The following is a 21,341-nucleotide window of genomic DNA, read 5'->3' on the forward strand; positions in this document are numbered from 1 at the left end:
AGTAAACACTGGGACTCCGTATTCATATAAAACAACACATCAAGTGATGCAAGCCATCTGGAATTCTTAAGAAATAACCATTTTTGAGACCTGTGGTTTTTAAAACTGCAGGCACTTAGAGACTTTTCTATGAGCAATCAGTCTCCTTGCAGCTCTAGAGCGGCTCTCAGGAGTTCAGTGACTGCACGGGACGCCGTGTTCACAGGGCTTCTGTCATATAAACTAGCTGACCCGACACTCTCCCCAGCGGGGCCAGCTGAGCTAGTCTTGGGGAGGACGTGGCAGGGACGGGGTTCATCCAACTCAGAGAAGGTTTTAACACGTGACGCGACTACAGGTAGACAGTAAATCTGACACAAGAGACACCGGTGGTGAGCTTTTCCCCCAGCACGTATGTACGTGCCAGCCACTTCGAGAGCACCCTGTCCACCTCTGTACCCGCGGGTGCTGACCATGGTGCCGGCTGGGGCAGCACAGCCGGGCCTCCTCACAGAAATCAGACTGCTGGGGGAGACCCTCCCAGGGCAGAGTCAGAAGGCACGCATCACAGCATGCTTTCTCCTAAAACATCGGTCAAGCAGAAGGGTCCTGAGTTATGATCTCTTCTTCAAAGTAAAGTAAAATTCAGTATCAGAAAAATTTCTCTAGTTCGCACCAATCCTTTTTTTTTTTTTTTAAAGATTTTATTTATTTATTTGAGAGAGTGAGCACATGAGCAGGGACAGACAGAGGGAAAAGGAGAAGCAAATGCCCTGCTGAGCAGGGAGCCCAACGCAGGGCTCCATCCCAGGACCCCGGGATCATGACCTGAGCCACCCAGGTGCCCCTCGTTTGCCCCACTCCTAACAACAGGCACTGTCCATCAGTCATGTCCAATGGACACAATCTCCTAGAGAGCAATGCTTCCCACAAAGTGTGTCAGCTCATCAATAACTCAGTCTCAGATAAAAAGAAAATCTGTATTTTTTCTCCCAGATGTTACTAAGCTCAAAGTCTGATCCCTTCTTCTGTGTTCATTTAGCAGCATTTTGCAGTTTCCCCAAATGAAATATTTTTCATATTAATCACATCAAAGCAAGACACTTAAAAAGATGAAATATTTTGTTTTTCAGATAACCCGAGAAATTCCCAGAATTATTGAGTGCTACGCTCCTCAGTGGATACAGTTTAAACCAAACAAACCTTAAGCCTTAAGTGGCTGGCCAGACCTGTGTGGATATCGACCCAGAATCTACGTGGACAGACAGACAAACAGGAAGAACAATCAGCTCTCTGCAACTGCTGTGGACGCCACCTCTACCACGGATGTTAAGTACCCACTAGCTGAGACCCGGGCATCCCTCTCGTCCTCAAATTTAATGTGTAAAGAAACGAAGCGATTCCACTCCCGGGTGACCAAGAGAAATGAAAACACACGTTCTCAACAACACCTGGACAGGCATGGTCATCACAGCTGGAAACTGCAAGCACCCCGAGCATCCACTGACAGATGAACGTGGTCCGTCTCCATGATGGAGCCGGACCCAGCCACGGAAGGGGTAAAGTGCGGACACTCTCTCCACAGCGACACCCCCCTGGGAAGTGCCTACAACAGGTCATTCCAGAGACAGAAAGTAGACCGTGGCTCCCGGGGACAGTGGGCAGTGACTGTGGTGGGGCTTCTTTCCAGGGTGACAGAATGTTCTAGAATCAGACTGGGTGATGGCTGCACAAGTGTGCGAACGTACTGAACAGCACTGACTTTGGAGTATTTAAATTTGATCTCAGTTTTAAGGAAATCTCTGCTTCTCTCCCACTCCTGCTCAGCCACCCCATCCTGACAACATATGTCAGACGTGAGCAACACTCTGAGAAAAACACCGTTTTCAATGTTTCAGATATGGTGATCGATGTAACAAGAAAATCGTTGCTCAGTATATCTACATCATGGTCTTCAGGAATCTACATGGCTCTTTTAGTAAAAACCAACAACTCAGACACAAAACCAGAAAACCTCACAAGTTTACTAGTAAACAAAACACAGGCTTCCGAAGTCGGTACCACAGCACTGAACACACCTGTCCCCTTTCTGCCTACGCTATAGAAAGCCAGGTGGGAAGCCTAAGCTGGCCGGCAAAGGCAGGACAAGGGTGCCAGGCGGCAGGGGTCTGCTGCAAGGCACGCGAGGCCCGCCGCGCGGAGCAGGGCCAGTCAAGAGCAGACATCTGACCCTGCAGTAGAGGCGGGGGGCCAGGAAGCCCGGGTATGGGTGAAACAGGCTCACATCCAGGCGCCGGCCACGCGGCTCCCTCTGCCTCTTGTGGGAGGCACCTCGACACCCCCCAGCACCTCTGTCTGGCCCTCGGCAGAGACGTGGAGAGGCCCCTGGTCGAAGGCAGTGACCAGCTACTGGCTATGAAAGCACAACAGCGTGCCATCAGAAGGCCTCTGGAAGCTGACTGATACACATGGACGTGGAAGGTCCCCTGGGCCACAGGGGAGGAAGCAATGGACATCACACAGCATGTATGTTCACGCAGAAAGTCTGCAGGATTGACAGAGATCTCTGGATGTGAAATTCCATGCTGTTCTCACTTTCTTCTAACACTTTTTAAAAACAGTAAACATCTACAAATCTTCCTCAACTTAGGATGGGTTTATGTCCCAAGAAACCTATCATAGGTTGAAAAATGTTAAGTCAAAAATTCATGTAGTACCCAAACCTACAGAGCATCACACGTGAGCCCAGCCCACCCCAGACGTGCTCAGAACACCCACGCTTGCCTACAGTCGGGCAAAATCGTCTCACACCAACAACACCGTGTGAGACAGCTCACAGAACGTACTGAGTCCTGCGCTAAAAGCAACACGCAGGACGGCTGTGTGGGGGGTGCAGCAGGGCGGTCAGGGCGGCGGCTTCTGGGAGCCCTGTCCCCATCGTGAGGATCACACTGCACACTGCCAGCCCGGGGGAAAGATTCAAATTCAAAATTCGAAGCACGTTTCAACTGAGCGGGGATGGCTCCGGCACCGTCGTAAAGTGGGCAAACCACGAAGTCGAACCATCATAAGGCAGGACCGTCTCACTTTCCTAAGAAGCAGAAAAAACACGAGAAAACACAAAACGGTACCTACTGCCACTCAGGCAAAGGAAAGGGCTCTGCAGGCGCACCTTCCGAGTTCAGGGTGATGAGGGTGACGTTGTTGCCGATGTTCTGACTTCCTGACTGTCCACAGTTGGAAATGGAGTCGCTGGCCTCGGACCCGCTCTCCCCGTCCTCGTTGTGGCTGTCCTCTTGACCCGGCACCTTCACCACAATGGTGTTCTGCCGTCGCCCGGGCACCGCGCTGAGCGGGAGACAAAAACACCAGCCAAGGTTGTGAGAGCGCCACGACCGACAAGCAGAGACTAGCACTAGCAGAGGCACTGCCATGTTCTTCTTTCCTTCATTTATCAGAGAATCTAACTGTGCGAGGAGCAGCGGCTCACAAGGCTTCCCATACCGCTCTCTCTACTAAGACTGACGGCAACTGAATAGCCCCAAACAGTCTGGGGGTGAAAGAAACGGTATGAAACGTAAAAGTTTACAAACACGTTTATATCGCAAAACAAGTAAAATCACAACCCACTGTGACTGAAGGCCTAGAGTGCAGCTCTCTGATCACAGAGGTGAGCCTGCAAAATGTGGCCACTTGAGGAACTTTTGAGGCTACATCAAAGGAAAGACCGGATTAAGAGGAAGTGAGCCTGGAGACTTCCATTGACCCAATCCACTGCACACTTAGACCTTCTGGAAGCGACTCAGCTTTGTTAATGGCAGTTATCACTCCCAACCACTCCCGCCGACAAAAACTGCTGAAGTGGGTCTAAAAAGCCAGGCGAGAATTTCCTAGGGGATATTCTCACCACTCTAAGGGATCCTGCTGTGCAGCGATAAGATGCTGCCAGAAAGACACAAGCCGCCAGCTCCAAAAGGGCTCAAAACATCTGTCACCTGGAGACATTCTCCTTGAGTCACCCACGACTCTCTCAACATCCCTTCACGGGGCCTGGTAGGCACGGAGAAAGGGGAAGACACGCATTTTCCCTGTTTACAGAGACAGAACGCGCTTCCAATCCTGGCCGTGCCGCGGGGAGGGGGCTACGACCTTCTGAACCTGATTCCACAGCACCTGCCCAAGCTGACCTCGCTCCTAACCACTCCAAGTCTGACAGCTGACCCCCAGCTGAGCCCTGCCAGAGGCCTCCACTGGCCAGAGCTCCTCGGAAAGCCTTTCCCCCGCCACCCAACACAGCAGGCCGCGGCACAGCGGGGCCCCTCGAAACTGGACAACAGAGGAAGCAGGACACAGCTGGGGGAGGAACACTCAGAAAGGACTGAGAGAAAAGGCAAAACAGAACTCCGTGAACACTCTGATGGAAACAACAGGCAAAAGAGCCCTCCCTGGGGCCCGTTCCCAGGAAAAGCTGAGCCCAGGCCACTGGGCAGGGCCACCCACAGCAGACCTCGCCATCACACTGTGCCTTAATGCACTATTTCTGACCAAGGTTACACTTACAATGTCTCAAAGCAAAAGGTGGGAGGAAAAAAAACCATCACCTTGAAATGCCTTCATCACTTAGCAGACTTAAAAAAGGCTGTCTGTTGACCTGACATGCTGCTACAGAGACAGACAGACAGACAGATGTGAGTATGTGGTGGTCAGGGAGGAGGACATGAGCTCCAGCAGCTGCTGGGAAAACATCAAGCCGTCTCCCCCTAAAGCACGTGAGCAGCAGACATGGACGTTCCAAGTGCCTCTCCCCTTGCCGTGTCACCTTCTCCAGCTAGCACGTCAGGACGCGGGCCGGCAGCACGGCTCGGCCCTCCCCTACCACAAAGAACCGCGGGCCGCGCTCGCGGGCTCAACCGACCGGCTGTGCCCGGCTCAGAACGTTGACTGGTCCTCGAGGGGACTCATCACGGTGGCAGTGGCAGTGAAAGGTGGGGTTGGTGTTGTGGCTACTGACTTGCTAATGATATTTTCCAGGGAATCCGGTGCCCTGCTGCTCAAGGGGTCGTCCATCTTGGCTACAATGGCGTTCTGCCGATCATTGTTGAGTATTACTGTAGTCTGGGGGACGACGCTAGGGAACAAAAGAATCACAAAGAAAAAGAAGACCTTAAAACAACAACATTCATTTTAAGAGCACATACGAGTAATTCAATACAGTCAGCTCCCCATGACCTGCTCTAAGGGAGGGGAGGTGGCCCCAAGCAGAAGTCATGTGTAAAGTTAATTTACGGTTCCCACTGGGCAAAGAATAAACTGGAGGTGTTTGTCTTTTTCTTTTTAGGAGACAGTTTACCTTCCCTCACTGCTGGTATTCTCAGTTGAGTTGAGGTAGGAATATTTACACCTTTATACAGAAAGCAGAGGTCACAGGGCGTTAGGCAGTTAGTAAGGTTTCTGAAGTCCTATGTCTGCATGGAACACAGCTTCACATTCATACTCATTCCACCCCAAAGAATTCCTACATGACAAACCGAGGCTTTCATAAGTACCACACTTGCCAACATCATTCCACCATGTTAGCTCTGGAAGGAAAGGGGCAGGATCACACAACGTGTATCGCCTCCGGCTTCTACCAGGGGAGTGCAGGAACCACAACATAGGGCCTCGGCTCTTCGCTTTGAAGGAAAAGGATTATACAACGGAACAGAGCCCCTATCCCCCTGGACAGGCGGCACCCTGCCCGGGGACCCTGCGAGAGGCGGCCTGTGTGTCTGAACAAGCAGCAGGCGACAGCTGATCTGAGGGCATGTACTCCTGCACTGCTCGGTCAGTCAGCATCTGGCCGCTGGTGCCGTGGCCCCAGGAAGTCTGAGCATGCTTCGTCAGGAGCTGGCGGGGAAGCACTGCAAATACACAGTAATACGACCTGCGAAGAGGTCATTCTTGAGTTTCACAGATTTCACGGAACCAACAGCACGTATGAAAGTGTGGCCCAGTGTTACCGCCACACGGCTATTCAATGCCCTCTCCCAAAAGCAGGGACACAAACAGCGCCGTCTCATGCCCAAGGAAATCACAGGACCACGAGGTATTGGGTTTTTTTTTAAATAGCATAATCAACCGCATTTCGTCCAAAAGTATTATTTTTTCAGTGATTCTACTTGTCCTTTGCTGATACCCAAAGTAAGCCAGCAAATCCTTATAGCCTATCCACAGGGCAGGCGTCACAGTAACCTAGGTCGTGACCCCCGACTTGGGACTGCGGGCACACGCAGGCTTTCAAGACTCCAGCTTCTCGCGTCAGAGCAGGCGATGGGCGATGTCTGCATTTGCTATTTCCCTGAGGCATATTCCGCGGAGCCCTGCTCTCCCGCAGGGCCCCACACACACCTCTCCAGCGCTCTCCTTCCGCGAGCAACTAACGAGGACAACTTTGCTGGCTAATGACAGTTCCCTGACGGGAACCCACCATGGGCGGCAACACACGAAAGGTCTCAGACGTCCTCAAGAAAACAGATTAAAATGAATTAATGGCTCCATCTGGCAAAGCTGTTTGGCTAAATAGACCTCTTCTCCCCAACAGTTCCTGTTAAGGGCAAGGAAATAATGTTCTGAAGCAACCAGCGTCAAGGTAAATGAGTAGCCCTGGGGGTCCCCCACGAGGTCCAGGGGGTTCCTGGACGTGGACAGCTCTCTGCAATGCCATGTCCAAATCCTCAGCTCGCAGAATGCACTCCTTCCTAAAAAGGTTTCCCTTTGAGAGGGCACCCTGGTCAATGTGCTTGTTCCCTCGTTCCCAAAGCCCTTTTCCCATCTGAAAATATAATGAGTTGTCCCTGCAACCACACAGACGTGCGCCGTCCATCCGGGATGTAAGCCCCCAGGAGAACACGGGGCCACCCAGAGACACCAGGCTGAGTGTGAGAAAGCCGAAGCCTCCACTGAGCGCCGAAGCACCCAGGGCGCTGCTCATTCACCGCTCTTCGCTTTCAACAAAACTGACCAACAACCTAGTTACCTTTTCAGCCCAGAGATCATCAAAAATAATGGTCGACGACAGCTTACAAAGACCTCAGACACAACCTGAGGAGCTAAGAGGCGTCTCTCCTCCCACGGAGTTATTATGTGAACAAAGTTTCCCAGCACTTCCAACTTTAAAAACTACCGCTGGAAGTAGGACCAAGGCTGAACCTTGTCTCACTATAAGTGATAAGTCATAATCATCCACAGATTCAAGAATTAACGAAAACTAAAGCCCCCTCCATCTCAAGAACGCATTCACAATACTGGATTATTAAGAATTAGTTCTAGGACTAACACATGCATGCTGCAGTGTTCAACTGTCAGAGAACTCAATCCAAAACACCTTTTTTAACACTTGGGGCTTCATGGCTACAAAAAAATGTATTTTTCAGCTTCAATTTCTCTCTCTGCTCCTGTTGTGCAGAAGTACATCAGCCGGGTGGACAGGGTAAGCTGCAGGGAGGGGGTAAGATGGGAATGGACTTTCCAAAAAGTAAAGGAATAAGGTGAAATTCAACTGTGGACAGCTCCTTCATGGGGTGCTTTCAAACAGACGACGGTATTCAGATTATAATGCAAACACCTGAGAAAGCAAGGAATCAACCTTTTAATGTGCCAGAAATTATATCCTTTCAACTAATGCATTTATGTCAACCACAAATTGTACAAAAGAATATTTCAGTTTTCAAAAATCAAGGAACATCTATATCACACTAGTAAGAATGAAACAGTCGTCTGAGGGTTAATGTGGGAAAATGGCCACAATCGTGTAAGTGTCTTGCTGGGCTGAACGACATTCTCCGAGTGCTCCGTCACACTAATCTGCAAGCTCAAGGAAGCGCTTCTGCGGGTGTGATTACGAGTCCTAACCGCTGAACTTAAATTAACCACGAGGGGGATTATCCTGGGTGGACCTCGCCTGATCAGGTGAGGGGTTGAGGCTTTCTTCCCTGGTCTTGGACATGCCAAGGGGCTCGCCGGCTGATCCTGCCCTCCCCCTCCTGCCCACCTGCTCTAGACTTCAAACGTGCTCGGCTGCCCCCACATGTGTGTAAGCCAGCTCTGGTACAAACCCTCCCTCTCTCGCTCTGTCACGCTCTCTCTCTCTCTCGCTCTCTCACACATAAACACACACACACACACAAATGCAGCCCCTACTGGTTCTGCTTGGAAATAATTACAGAAATAATAGAAGCAGTACACAAAGTCCCGTGCCCCCAGTGGTGACATCCTAGAAAGCCTGAAGTCAGTACAGTGTGGAAGGCAGGATATTCAGCCTGGACACTTCTGTGAATGAGACCACAGTCCTTACTCAGATTTCACGGGTTCTGCGTGTGCTTGTATCTGCGTGCGGGGTTCCGGGTGGCTCGACCCCACAAGTAAACCCGTGTCCCTGCACCGCCACTGCCACGGAGCAGCCTCACGCTGCCCCTTTAGACTCGCCCATCCTCCCAGCCACCACTAACTGGCTCTCCACCTGTATGCTTCTTACCCTTGGGCAGCATTAAAGACGTGATGGCCTTTGAGACCGGCTTTCTGTGCTCGGCAGACTCCCTGAGGCCAGCTCCCTCTGGTGGCTGCTGAGGACACTGCCACAGCACGGGGCTTTATTTACGGGCTGCCCAGTCCATACTGTAACCCCAGAAAGGCAGCGGGGGATTCACAGTTTGGCTTATTACAAACAACGCTGCTATGGACATTCATGTAGAGCTTGTGAACATACGTTTTCATTTCTCTGGGCTAAATGCCCAAGAAAGGGACTGCTGGGCCATATGGTACGTCCATGTTTAGCCTTACACAATCCTGCCAGATTTTCCAGAGTGGCTGCCCCATTCTACATCCCCACCAGCAGCGCATGAGAGACTTCCCCTTCCCTGATGACTAATGATCGTGTGCTCGTTCACCGTCCATATCTCCCCTCGGGCAACATCTCTATTCGTGTGTCCTGCCCACTTGCTAATGGGGCTGCTTTCCTGCAGGTGATGCGCTATCCGTCGCTGTCGGGTGTGCGCTGTGCGAGCCTCCCCACCCCACCTGCAGCCTGCTCCTCCATCGTCCTCACGGGTCCCTCGAGGAGCCTAAGTTCATCATTTTCGTCGTGTCCAACACATGGCTGTTTTCACAGGCGCGGCTTTCAGTATCCAGTCTGAGAGGGCTGAGCCAGGCCTTAGGTCTCAAAGATCTTCTCCAACAGCTTCATCTGCAGGTCTCACAGCTCTACACTGAAATCCGTGCTCCACTGAAAACCTTTGTTGCAGGGGTGACATGACCCCAGGCTCCTTCCTCTCATTCTGCCTGTGGACGTCCCAGTGCCCTGGCTCCATGTGTTAAAAGGCTGCCCTTCCCCCAATGACCAGTCTTTGCACCTCTGTCAAAGCTCAGCGGGCCTATTTCTAGGCTCTCTGTTAATTTCCACTCATCAATTTCTCTTTCTCTCCCTCATTCTGTTTTTTTTTAAAAACTATGTGCTCAATTTATTCTTTGGCAATCTTAAATCATTTTCTATACCCTTACCTTTTTAAGTTCCTATTATTTAAATAAAAACCAAACTACTGGGGCACCTGGGTGGCTCAGCTGGTGAAGCATGTGCCTTCAGCTTGGGTCATGACCTCAGGGTCCTGGGATCGAGTCCTGCATCGGGCTCCCTGCTCAGTGGGGAGTCTGTTTCTCCTTCTCCCTCTGCCTGCCGCACCCCTGCTTGTGCTCTCTGTCAAATAAATAAATAAAATCTTTTGTTTAAAAGATTTTATTTATCTGCTTGAGAGACAGGGAGAGAAAGAGATAGCGAGAGAGAGCATAAGCAGGGGGGAGAGAGAGAAGCCGACTTCCCACCAAGCAGGGAGCCTGACACGGGCTTGATCCCAGGACCCTGAGATCATGACCTGAGCTGGAGGCAGACGTTTGACCGACTGAGCCACCCAGGTGCCCCTAAATAAATAAAATTGTAATAAGAAAAAAAATTAAGGAAAAGGGGAAAAACTAGACTCATAGACTGTCCTGATTGTTTTAATTCTAAGATTATGGTATTTCACAAGTGAACATGCATGCCTAATTCTAGGATTATGCTAATTACCCAGGTTGGATATGCTTACCTAAAAATGGTATCATTCAGAAGTAAAAGATACTCTGACATGGCCCAGTGACCTGTGACCAGGGGGCACAAGGACCACTCCTCCTTGTGGACAGTGACTGAGTCCAGGACCCCCAGCAGCTCCCCCACGGGCAGTCACAGTGGACAGCACTGCCCCCAGGGCTCCATGTGGAAGGACACACTCACTGCTCAAAGCGCAAGGGGGCTCCGCAGTGCCTTCCCCGTGCAGACCGGCAGCCCTCCGCACAGATAGGCTAATACACTCACCTGCCCAAGGCCACATGGCCAAGTTAGACTGCAGCCCAGAGTCCTCCAGTGACACTCTAACCAAAACCAATGAAGCAACAGTTCACAACACACTACGCTCTTTAAACATCAGAATTTCCTGGCGAATCTAGGGGCCACCCCCAGAAAGCCTAAGGGTTTTGGGTTTTTTTAACCATTTTCCCAGGGATTCTGCTGGGTGCCCTGGCTTCCAACAACAACAACAACAACAAAATCACACACATACTCAACCCTGTGTGAGAGGCACAAGTCTGCTCTGTTCGCCGCATCCCCACAGCACGCATCGCGTCCGTGGCTGGATTACTGCACGTGGCAGTTACGTGGCAACGCCCTGCACAGGGCTCTCTCTGTCCATCTGCTTCCCAGGTGAATGCCCACTACGCAAGCCTGCGTGTTTAACACATGAATGAATTCAACAATAAGCCTCATGACTGAGGTCAGCCCTCTGGCTCCCGCCTCTAGACTCCTCGGTCTCAAGCTGCTGGTCCACATGCTGAAAGAAAAGAGACCAAGACTCACGAGCCAGAAGAGAAATCTAACAAGACGACACCCAAAGGACAGTCTAGGGCACCGTCATCACTGAGGGAGACCTGGAATTCTGTGGGCTTATGAGCCCAGCACAAGCCACGAGGCCGGGTTGATATCAGACCCTCAGTGAACGAGAGGCCTTAATATGATTAATCTTTTCACCCTCACAGGGTTGTCGAGGCTCGAAGAACACCACGCGCTTATATGCATGACCTCACGGACAGCAATCCTCACATGCTACTTTATTCTCCTTGTACTGAGGAGGAGACTGGTGCTTGGAAAGGGTAAGGTGCCCAAGGTCTCCCCACTTACGGGTGACGGAGCCCGTATTCAAAACCAAGTGCCTCTCATGCTCTTAGCCACTTGTGAGTCAAGACCAGAGATGTTCTGATGTCAACTACTGCTACCGCTTACCCTTTCAGGGTTGGGTGTTCAAATTGTTTTATTTTGGCGGATTTAAAACAAAACACCTTCAGCTTTCAAAGGAGGTATCACACAAACATTTTCCAAGCTACACTTACAAAGTGGCCTTCAACGTCTCTTCTGTTTCAGGAAGTTGCTTTGTGACCATGTTAGAATTACCTGTACTAGAATTTAAAACATTAACATTTCTGTCCCCCTTTGCTCATCATTCACATAGAACGGGACTATGATTTGAATGTATGCCAAGGGGCTCTGCTGAAGTCTATGCGAAAAAAAAAAAAAAAATTAACCACAAAAATAAAAGACCTAAAAAAAAAATCTTGAAAAATGTAGGATTTAAACTACTTTTCACAAGTCGGTGTTTTCTACTTTTTATTAGAATAGGAAAACAGAACGGAAGCTGGTTTGAACCAGAGAGCTTGAGGACCCACACCGTGGTCGATGCAGGTGGGGACACAGGAAAGAGGAGGCACAGGGGCGCCCAGGAGAAAGACCACCAACACAAGAGAGGAGCTCGGCATGTGACGTGCAGACAGTCCAATGAGAAACACACGCAGACCTCGGGCCAAGAGAAGACAAAATTATGTCAAGTCAGGTGGACCAGAGTTTTCAACGGTTATCTAAAAGAGCTTGATGTCGGACCTGCGAAAGCTTACAGAACTTGACAGACACTCTACCTCTGAATTAGCTAAAACCTCATAGAGATTTCAGGAGCATATAAGTGGATTCTGAACAGACACGCGCACACACAGACACACCCTGTGCATGTGCAAACACACAAAACTCAGGCTGTGTCCTAACAAAGAGAACCCCTTCAACAAGGACGGCAAGAGAGCTTCATGTCTGGACCAGCTCCATCCAACTGGAACAGCACGCTGATGGGGGTTTGCGGCTGTTGCGAGCTCAGAGGGGACGAGCTGCCATCAACTAGCCTGTCTGCCACGGAAATGGTGGGGCGAGGAAAGGACCTCCATCTCTACCCAAGAATTTCAGTGCCCTGGGCTTACCCCAGCAGAATGCTCCTTCAGCTCACCTGCAGAAACGTGACTGTGAAGTCACGTTAATATGAGCAGCGTGGGCGGTCCTTCCTTGGTTCCAGTTCCTAGTGACCAAGGAGAATGTCCACCAGCACCGTCCGTATTCACTCCACACTAGCATTCATCCAGGAAGTAAGATGCCAACTGCCACGGAGTCTGATTAATCATCAACAGTGACACGCCCGTGGACGTTCAGTGAACCAACTTCCACGGCTGGGGTGACACAGATACCTGTCATCAAACCACTGCAAGACGGAGAAGAAAGGCCACAACCGTGTTCTGTGCCGAAACCTCCCCTTTACACAGGCAGGTGCTGAGAGCGCAACCATCCAAGGATAGACTATTCCAAAGACAAGTTTAAATAACTTAAAACGCCCAAAGGAAACTCGTCTGAATATTCCTTCCCCAAAGAAGTCCTGAGCACTCCTGATGAGAGGCCTGCTCTGGGCATAGAAGAAACGACACCCACCCACCCAGAGCATTCCCAGTCTGTCATCTGTACCCGCCCGAGCCTAGCAGGGACCCTGCCATCAAGGGTAAAGCAAGACCACAACATCACACAGCGCTGGCTCAGTTTCAGTGCCTCCCTTGCCCCACCTGTGTGAGGAGGGCAGCCCCGGTGTGGCTTCTGTTCACACACTGATGTCCCGCTCTGTGTTTTGTGACTGGGGGAGGAGGAGTCCTGCCAGAACACTTGAAAAACATTTGGAAACATTTCTGCCTCCCTCCCACCCACAGAGAAGTCTCACTGTACCATATTCTGCTGACAGCTGATCCTTTTGCAATTCAAAGTAACTATTCATAAAGTTCAGTTGGGTAAATCTCATATAACACAAGTTTTCTAATGAAAAAAATCTCAATTAACAAAAGAGAGCTGGCAAAAATCTCAAGTAATTCCACTTTCTACTCCTAAGAAAATACATTTGCAGATGCTTCTGAAACCCACCGATAAACACACACGTTCTCCCAGCAGCTTTCACGGCTGTCCTCGTGAAGCTCACACAGGAGCCCGGGTCATCATAACACACACCGTGTGCAGTTAACAGCCTTCCCAGCACGGAACTGTTCGGCAGTCTTGGACTTCAACGACAGCACAAACGGGGGGAGCGGGAGCAGGGGAGCAACCCTTACACAGTAAAAACCAGACAACCCGAGGTCCTCGAGTCCAAGAGATAAGGGGGCTAGTGTCCACCATGAACCCATGCCCCTCCGCATAGGGCGGTCCTGCCCTGGGAGCCACAACGCAGCCAGGCTCCATTCCCAGGTCCTCTCAAAAGCAGACAGCCCTGGACAAGTGCTCACAGATGAGATGTAAACAGGAGAGAGGCTGCGTTTTTAGAAACAGAATGCACCAGCCTGCAACTGTCATCCCACGGGTCAGAGGATTCCTTACCGCACCAGCTCATGCCCCCAACAAAGACACCAGCCACTCAGATAAAACCCTCACTGAAACCTGTTTTACAGGTTTCGTTCTATTCCTTGAAGGTTAAAGATTAAAGTCATAAAAACCAGGATCCAAAAAAAACACTCTTGGGGATAAGAATTAATTAGCATTAAAAATTCATTTCCAAAAAAAGAAAATTATCTCCAATATCTAATGGGATGAGCAAAACACAGAATAAAATGAACTCCCCCAAAATAACCAAGTGCCACAGAGAAAGGGGGATAATGTAATGCAACAAGCTTCAACCGCCAGGGGCTCCAGAGAGAAGATTCTGGAGCAGACAGGCTCTGGATGGGTCGGGTTCTAACCTTGTTCCCCTCCCACAGAAGTCACACTGTGACGAAAGCCTCTGAACGCTGCATGCTAACTCCCAAATCAGAAGAGCACATGGGTTGGGAGTGCATATTCTCGCTGCTTCTTCGCCAGGAGCTGTAGACATGACCGCCAAGGAAACGCTGGACGCCAGGAGGGGCCCCAGGTGGAGCAGGTGCTCTGTCACTGTGCCGGGAGCAGGGCTGCAGGCGACTCACAGCGGTGACACACGACACCCCAGATCCTGGTCTCTATGGCCATCTTGCAATAGAGAAAGGTGGACTCGAGCACTGGTGCCGGGAGCATCCCATGGTGCCAGGAAGGAAGGAAGGAAGTGCTCCAAACAAACCAAACCCTGAAATGACCGGGGGGCGGGGGGGTGGTGCAGACAGGGGTGTCTGTGTGTCAGAGGACAAAGGAGCCACCTGACATCACTCCCAGCGGCCAAAGCAGGAATATCTGCGCAACAAAATACAAGAGGACTGGATTCTAAAATGAAGTATACAATACCTATTACGAGTCCACACTGATGAGTGACTGACTGAATCAGCAACGGGGGAGGAGACAAGTGTCCCGTGCAGAAGGGCAGCAGGACACCCGGGAGGTGGAGCATGACTCCCCACTCTGGGCTCAGTGAGGCCCTTCCCCGAGCACAGGATGGAAGGGGCAGGGGATGGAACTGCCAGGGGAGAAATCTGACCGACGTGACCTCAGCCCCGTGACCCAAGGCAACACGGACAGAGATAAGTCCAGCCACGGCACACACGCCCTTGATAAGATGGAATGAAAGTGGCACTTCACCTCTGAGGTCTGCCTCTCAAAATCCCACAATCCCCGTCTAATCATGAGAAAAGCATCAGACAAATCCCAACTGAGGGACATTCTACAAACACCTGACCAGCACTCCTCAAAAAGTTGTAGAAACAAGGAAAGTCTGTGAGACTATCAGGGACCAGAGGAGCCTGCGGACACATAGCAACTCAGCATTCTGTGGGCCTCCAGACGACACGAGGACACGTGTTTATGGGAGGAGATTCTAGAATGTAGATGAAAAAAATCCCTTGAGAATACAAATTACACTGACTCAAGAAGTCCCACACTTATAAATAAGGAAACTGAATTCATAATCCACTGGCAAATTAGATCACGTATTTAGGGAAAAAAATGAAACTAGTCCTATAGAAACATTTTCAGGAGCGCCTGGGTGGTTCAGTCGACTCCTAGTTTCAGCTCAAGTCGTGACCTCAGGGTCGGTCTCCTCACTGGGCGTGGAGCCTGCTTGGGATTCTCTCTTCCCGCTCCCTCTGCCCCTCCCACCACCGCTGGCAACAAAGACAGTTCAGGAAAGAAAACAACAGACCAACGTCCCCTGTGAAGAGAGATGCAAAAACCTGTAACCACATATTAGCGAATCAATCCACAAATACACAGAAAGGGTAATACACTATAATCATCAGGCTGATTGTGACAGAAATGAGTGTAACTCACTGGAACAGCACAATCAAGAAAAACCACACGATAGTCTCAAGGAGGTGCAAAATTCAATGCCGGCTCACGATAAAAAAAGTCCCATGAAATCAGAAATAGTATTTCTTCAACCTGATAAAGAGCAAAAGATTTACAGCTAACACCACACACTTCATGGTGAGACACTGGATGCTTTCACTCAGAGATCAGAAATAAGGTTAAAATACAAAAAGGACACACTGAAATGGGAAAGCCTAGCCACCAAAGCAAACTAAGAAATGGTAGAGAAATTTGATGAGAAATAAAACGCTCTTTATGTAAAAAAAAAAAACAAAAAACACATACACTTCACTTTCTTTTAAATTCTACACAAAAGCTACTAAAACAAGTGAATTTAGAAATAATGCAGGATAAAGATCAATAAACAAAAATCTACTCTACGCCTACACACTACCAATGACCAACTGGAAATTGGAATCTCAAACACAATACCATTAACAACGGCATCTAAAAATATGGCGTAGAGAAAAATTTAACAGAACAGGAGAAAGAGCTGCACACTGAGAACTAGAAATTAAAGACTTGCATAAGGGAGAAGACCCCATGGTGTTAAGATGGCAGTTCTCTCCAAATGGATCCACAGATCCCAACCAACCAGCTGAGAGAGTTATTCCACCACAAGAGAAGTACTCCAAATTATAAGAACGGGCACGATCTATTCAAGCGCTCGGCTACATGTTTTTTATCTGCTTTGGTTATCAGACCGTATCTGAGTCATCAGATTACGATCAAGGTTCCCGAAATCCTAGGTGCATAAGCCGTATGTTGTCCTTGGCTAGTATTCAGCCCGCCTGGACAGAGCACCATGATTCGGTCACTGCGAGGGGGCAGCTGTGCGAGGTAGTGTACATCAGTCACCAAGAGAAACCCTACGTCTACACAAGTGGAAACATCGCAAACTCAAAATTCCTAAACAAGTCCCTCATGGCTGAGAAAAAACCATTTCTTCAAGATTCCAACAGCCCTACCTTGAGTTTGTCACATTCGAAAGCCCACGAAATGCTACACTCCTGACTGAAAGGTCAACGGCCCGGAGTGGCGCCGCTCCAAACACCGACCAGAGCCCGCCAGAACGCTGGCGCTCCAAGGCCGGAAAAAGAGATGCTCAGAGGGGACTCTCTCTACCAAGAAGCCCCAGGGCTCAACGAACAGCCTTCCCACAAGTATCCATCCACACTTACAACAAAAGGCCCTGCGGGAAACAAAACAAAGACGCTGCAACCACTAGTAGAGGGAACTTCATCTGTTGACCAAGTACTTCAGTTCTCTATGGATAAATGATCAGCTTCAAGAATAAAACAGTTTTCCTCTCTGAAGGAAAAGATGATTTTGAAAAGAAACCACTTTTATGTCTGAGTATTATGAGGAGGCCACTGATTTACCACAACTGTTTTAAAATTGTAGAAACACACTAAAGCTCTCAAAAAAAAAAAGGTTTTAAGTTTTTAAAATAAAAATCTGTTGTAGGGCAATTATATCTCAATAAAAATCATTTGTGCAAAAAAAATGAAAACGTACGGCTCTTAAAAGTAAGAAACACAAGCATTTTTCTAATTAGTCAGTACATTCCATTAATGAAAACACACAAACACCCCGGTCTGAGCTGCTCTCTGACTCGCCCAGGAGCCTGGCCTCCAGACCCCGCCACGCAGGCAGGTCCTCTGTCCCCAGATCCGGGCACTGCTCTGCTCGGGCGCAGTCCTGCCAGCCGCCAGCCTAGGGCAGCGCCGCACTCCACCGTGTCCGGCTCCTGCGCCCTCTTCGAAGAGCTCTGTGTCTGTCTTCAAAGAAGTGCCACAGAGGGATTTCTGTGCTGATCTATGTAAATGTCCTGTCTGTCCACCTGACACCTCCAGTCCGCGTTACCCAACAGAGGCCCCTGGAAGGAGAGCCTGCGGTGCAGGGACCGCCGCTGCTCATCCCAGGGCGCCCGGCCGCCTGTCACTGCCACTGCCACTGCCACTGCCACGGTGGGAAAGCGGCGTCACAGGTACAGCCTCAAGTCGCTACACCCAGAATCAAAATTCAGCAAACCTGAATTTACGGTGCACTTCCAAGGAAGAGAAGCAGCTACCGGCAGCAATCCCAGCCCATCCTCCTCTTACCCAAGGAGAACACCGTCACGGGACGAAACCCCTCCAAAGACCCGAGCAAACGTTATTATTACAATGATTAAACATTAGCATCGCAGGTTAAGATTTTCTTTCTTCCACCACTTTTTCTTGAATTTATTTAGGAAATCTCATTCAGGTGTAGAATCTGAAAAATTTAGATCCCAAGTGCCTGCTGAGTTTGGCGGCCCTCAGCTGCCTTCCGCTCTCCGGGGCACAGAGAGAACGAGTACAGAGCTCTCTGGGCTGAGAGCCTGGGCCCATCTGGGCCGGCTGTCATTAGACATAACCAACAGGTGAGGGACTCTCAGGAGCACAGAGGGGCTGAGCTCTGCTCCGTGGGCTCGCGGCTGGCTCTGGGCCACACACAGCCCCTCCAAATGGAAAGGCGAGTGGTTTCAGGGAACGGCTTCTCACCTACCACCCAGAATCCTCATTAACTGAAAAGACCTTTACGGTGCCTCCATCTGTCTGGCCCAGTTACACTCAGACTTCCCCACAAATCAACAACAAAAAAGCAAATGGGCCTAAGGAATCTTAAGTTCTTTTTACAAGCATATGGTTTGCATATAAAATAATCCAGAACTTATATACTTCTAACTTTTATCTTAAATACCTGAGGCCCAAAATAAACAACTGGTAAAAGTTAAGTTGCTGCTCAGAATGTTAACCAATTTTTAATTTGTTTTGGAGACTTTCCCTTTTCTGTGTTCTACTCACTGCCCACACTTCACACATACAATTTTCAGTTACTTATGTGTTTACAAATTAGTAACTTTCTAATCAAACTATACGTTTTTTTCACTGATATACCGGGATTAAATTCTTATCCTTTACTTTACTGCAAAATTTTGTTAGTGGTTTTCAACTGTTGTCTTACTTCTTTAAAAACCATTTGTACAGGGATGCATGAGTGGCTCAGTCAGTTCTGCCTTTGGCCGGGGTCCTGGGATGGAGCCCCACATCGGACTCTCTGCTCAGCAGGGAGTCTGCTTCTCCCTCTGCCTCCACTGCTCCCCACTTGTGCGCTCTCGCGTGCGCTCTCTCTCTCTGACAAATAAATAAAATCTTTAAAATCACCTGTATACATACTCTTTAAAACCATGCTCAGGAGAGAATAGAGAAACGACCACCCCTTTTATTACTCTTCCGTCAGTTTCTGTACATAATAGTTCTACTAACAATATTAACAAACTCTGTGCTGAGACCCAGTTATAACGGCTTGATTTTATGCCACCAGTACAATTCCTTAAAGCCAGAAAACCTAACTGATTTGGATGGACTAGGCAGACATCTGAGTCAGTATCAGGAAACTTTCCTTTCACACCACCACTTGTTAATACACATGGAGAAAACCATGGCAGGTCTAAACCAGCAGCGGGAAGCATGGGGGGATTTCTGCCCAGGGAAGTGCTGATGGGGTCTCCCCACTAGCCCTGCAATCACGAAAATGCTGAAAAGAGCCAGAAATGCTGGGAGCTTCCTGCAGCCTGGCAATGCCTTTATCCAAGCAGCCACTCTGTCATCAGACAACCCAAAACCTGGAGGAAAGTGGCGCAGCGGTCTGGGGGCACAAGTCCGGAAGAAGCGGCACCACCCTCTTCTCCACCTGCCAGCTTCATTGTTACAACGGTGGGAGATTCCAACGGAGCCCTAAGGCAGGCCTAGGTCACCTTCATCTTGTCCCGGTTTTCAAGATGAGGACAGTTAATACAACTACGTGACCTGGCCCAGGGAGCCCGGCAACCTGTGGCATGCAGAGGCCTGTGCTCCTAAGAATACGCCCTGCTCTGGACACAGAAGGAGTCCCCAAACCAGCTGCTCACAAGGTACACTCTTCAGGCCTTGAACTGGTGCTGCTGACCCCACCGGGACCGTCCCAAGTAATCAACTGTGGGATCCGAATGGATATTCCCTGACTCACGAAGATCAGCTCTTCCAAACACAGGTCAGAAAGACAGACTGAGGAGGGCCATGCTCCGCACAGGCCAGCGTCTGACTTACCGACTGGAAGCAGCATGTCCTTCTCTCCCGTCCTACTCCTCAGAGCAGCAGTTCCCGATGGAGGCTCCAAGGGGAGGGGTGAGGGGGGCTTTGAAATGCAGTGGGATATACTGGGTCATCATACTCACGAGACACCACTGGAACCTAGTGGGTAGGGCCAAGAAGACTAAGACATCTCCAGTATGTGAGACAGTCTCATCGAACAAAAAGTCTTCCTGCGCCAACTTCAAATGTCCCAAGCACTCACTCATATGAGGAAAAACATGATTCTAACAACTTTCTGAGCCTAAAATCTTACTCTACGTTTATATACAAAATGTTTTTGGATTGTTTTACTATAACAAATCTCCCAGGAATTCAACTATTGTTCAAGTCTAGAAAAAACTACACTTTGCTTTTTTTTGAAACTTCATCAAGAATTGCCCGTTATTTTGTAAGATTCCATGACCGACTGGTATGTGAGTTCCCAGTGTGTGTGGACTAGTGCCACAGCCCTCCCAGTCAGCAGGACTCGACGTACGAGGCTTGTGCGTCTGGCCTGCTCACTGCCTCGCTATGTATTTCACCCAACCATTTACAAGCTGAAACACACATTGTATTATTATACCTTCTACACTTTTATTTCTCCTCAAGTTACAATTAAAACATTATACTCATTTTTCCATTATAAACTATATTTTCTAAACATTACATTTTAGGGTAAAAAGGCATCACAGAAAAATTATTCTGAACCAAAGGTGCTGGTTCTGATAGGGCTGAGTGTCCCTGCCTGCAAAGAGCACGCTCAACCAATGTCTGCTGGGAGCAAAGACAGGCTGGGTCTACCAGGACACACGCAGGACAGGGCAAGAGGCCTGTCTCAGAGCAACAGCACGGACCACCCCCTTCCCTCAGGGACGGCTGGGTCTACCAGGACACACGCAGGACAGGGCAAGAGGCCTGTCTCAGAGCAACAGCACGGACCACCCCCCTTCCCTCAGGGACAGCTGGGTCTACCAGGACACACGCAGGACAGGGCAAGAGGCCTGTCTCAGAGCAACAGCACGGACCACCCCCTTCCCTCAGGGACGGCTGGGTCTACCAGGACACACGCAGGACAGGGCAAGAGGCCTGTCTCAGAGCAACAGCACGGACCACCCCCCTTCCCTCAGGGACAGCTGGGTCTACCAGGACACACGCAGGACAGGGCAAGAGGCCTGTCTCAGAGCAACAGCACGGACCACCCCCTTCCCTCAGGGACGGCTGGGTCTACCAGGACACACGCAGGACAGGGCAAGAGGCCTGTCTCAGAGCAACAGCACGGACCACCCCCTTCCCTCAGGGACGGAGATCCAGCATGAGGCCACGCAGCGTTGCCAACACACGAGGACACTCCGGAGGCCCTGGAGGCACTGTTATTACACCCACACAGCTGGGGTCGTCCTCAGCCGCCCCAGACAAGCCAGAACAGGGGCCACCTACAACGTGAAGCCTGTTTGAGCAACCCCAAACCACACCAGGAACCCTTCCTCAATCCCACATTCCCCTGAAGAAGCCCACAAGCCCCTCCTGTGGCTCCTGTGTCTGGGGCATATGGACAG

At 49.9% G+C, this 21,341-nt stretch overlaps 1 protein-coding gene across 11 annotated transcripts in view; it reads right to left on the minus strand.

Moving 5' to 3' along the window:
* The window catches only part of BANP (BTG3 associated nuclear protein), a 134,209-nt gene that overhangs the window by 79,580 nt on the left and 33,288 nt on the right, over nt 1-21,341 (minus strand). For 7 of the 11 annotated variants that reach the window (XM_087870383.1, XM_087870386.1, XM_045772807.2 and 4 more), the window contains 2 exons: nt 4,991-5,107; nt 3,152-3,327 (listed from right to left, as the gene is read on the minus strand). In XM_087870383.1, the coding sequence (XP_087726509.1) occupies nt 3,152-3,327; nt 4,991-5,107 (293 nt within the window). The remainder of the gene's footprint in view (nt 1-3,151; nt 3,328-4,990; nt 5,108-21,341) is intronic. The other 4 variants (XM_045772810.2, XM_045772809.2, XM_087870385.1 and 1 more) reach the window with 1 other exon arrangement.

The sequence above is a fragment of the Ursus americanus genome, chromosome 21, assembly GCF_024610735.1.
Source record: "Ursus americanus isolate L20-20 chromosome 21, mUrsAme1.1.p, whole genome shotgun sequence".
Classification (NCBI taxonomy): Eukaryota; Metazoa; Chordata; class Mammalia; order Carnivora; family Ursidae; genus Ursus; species Ursus americanus.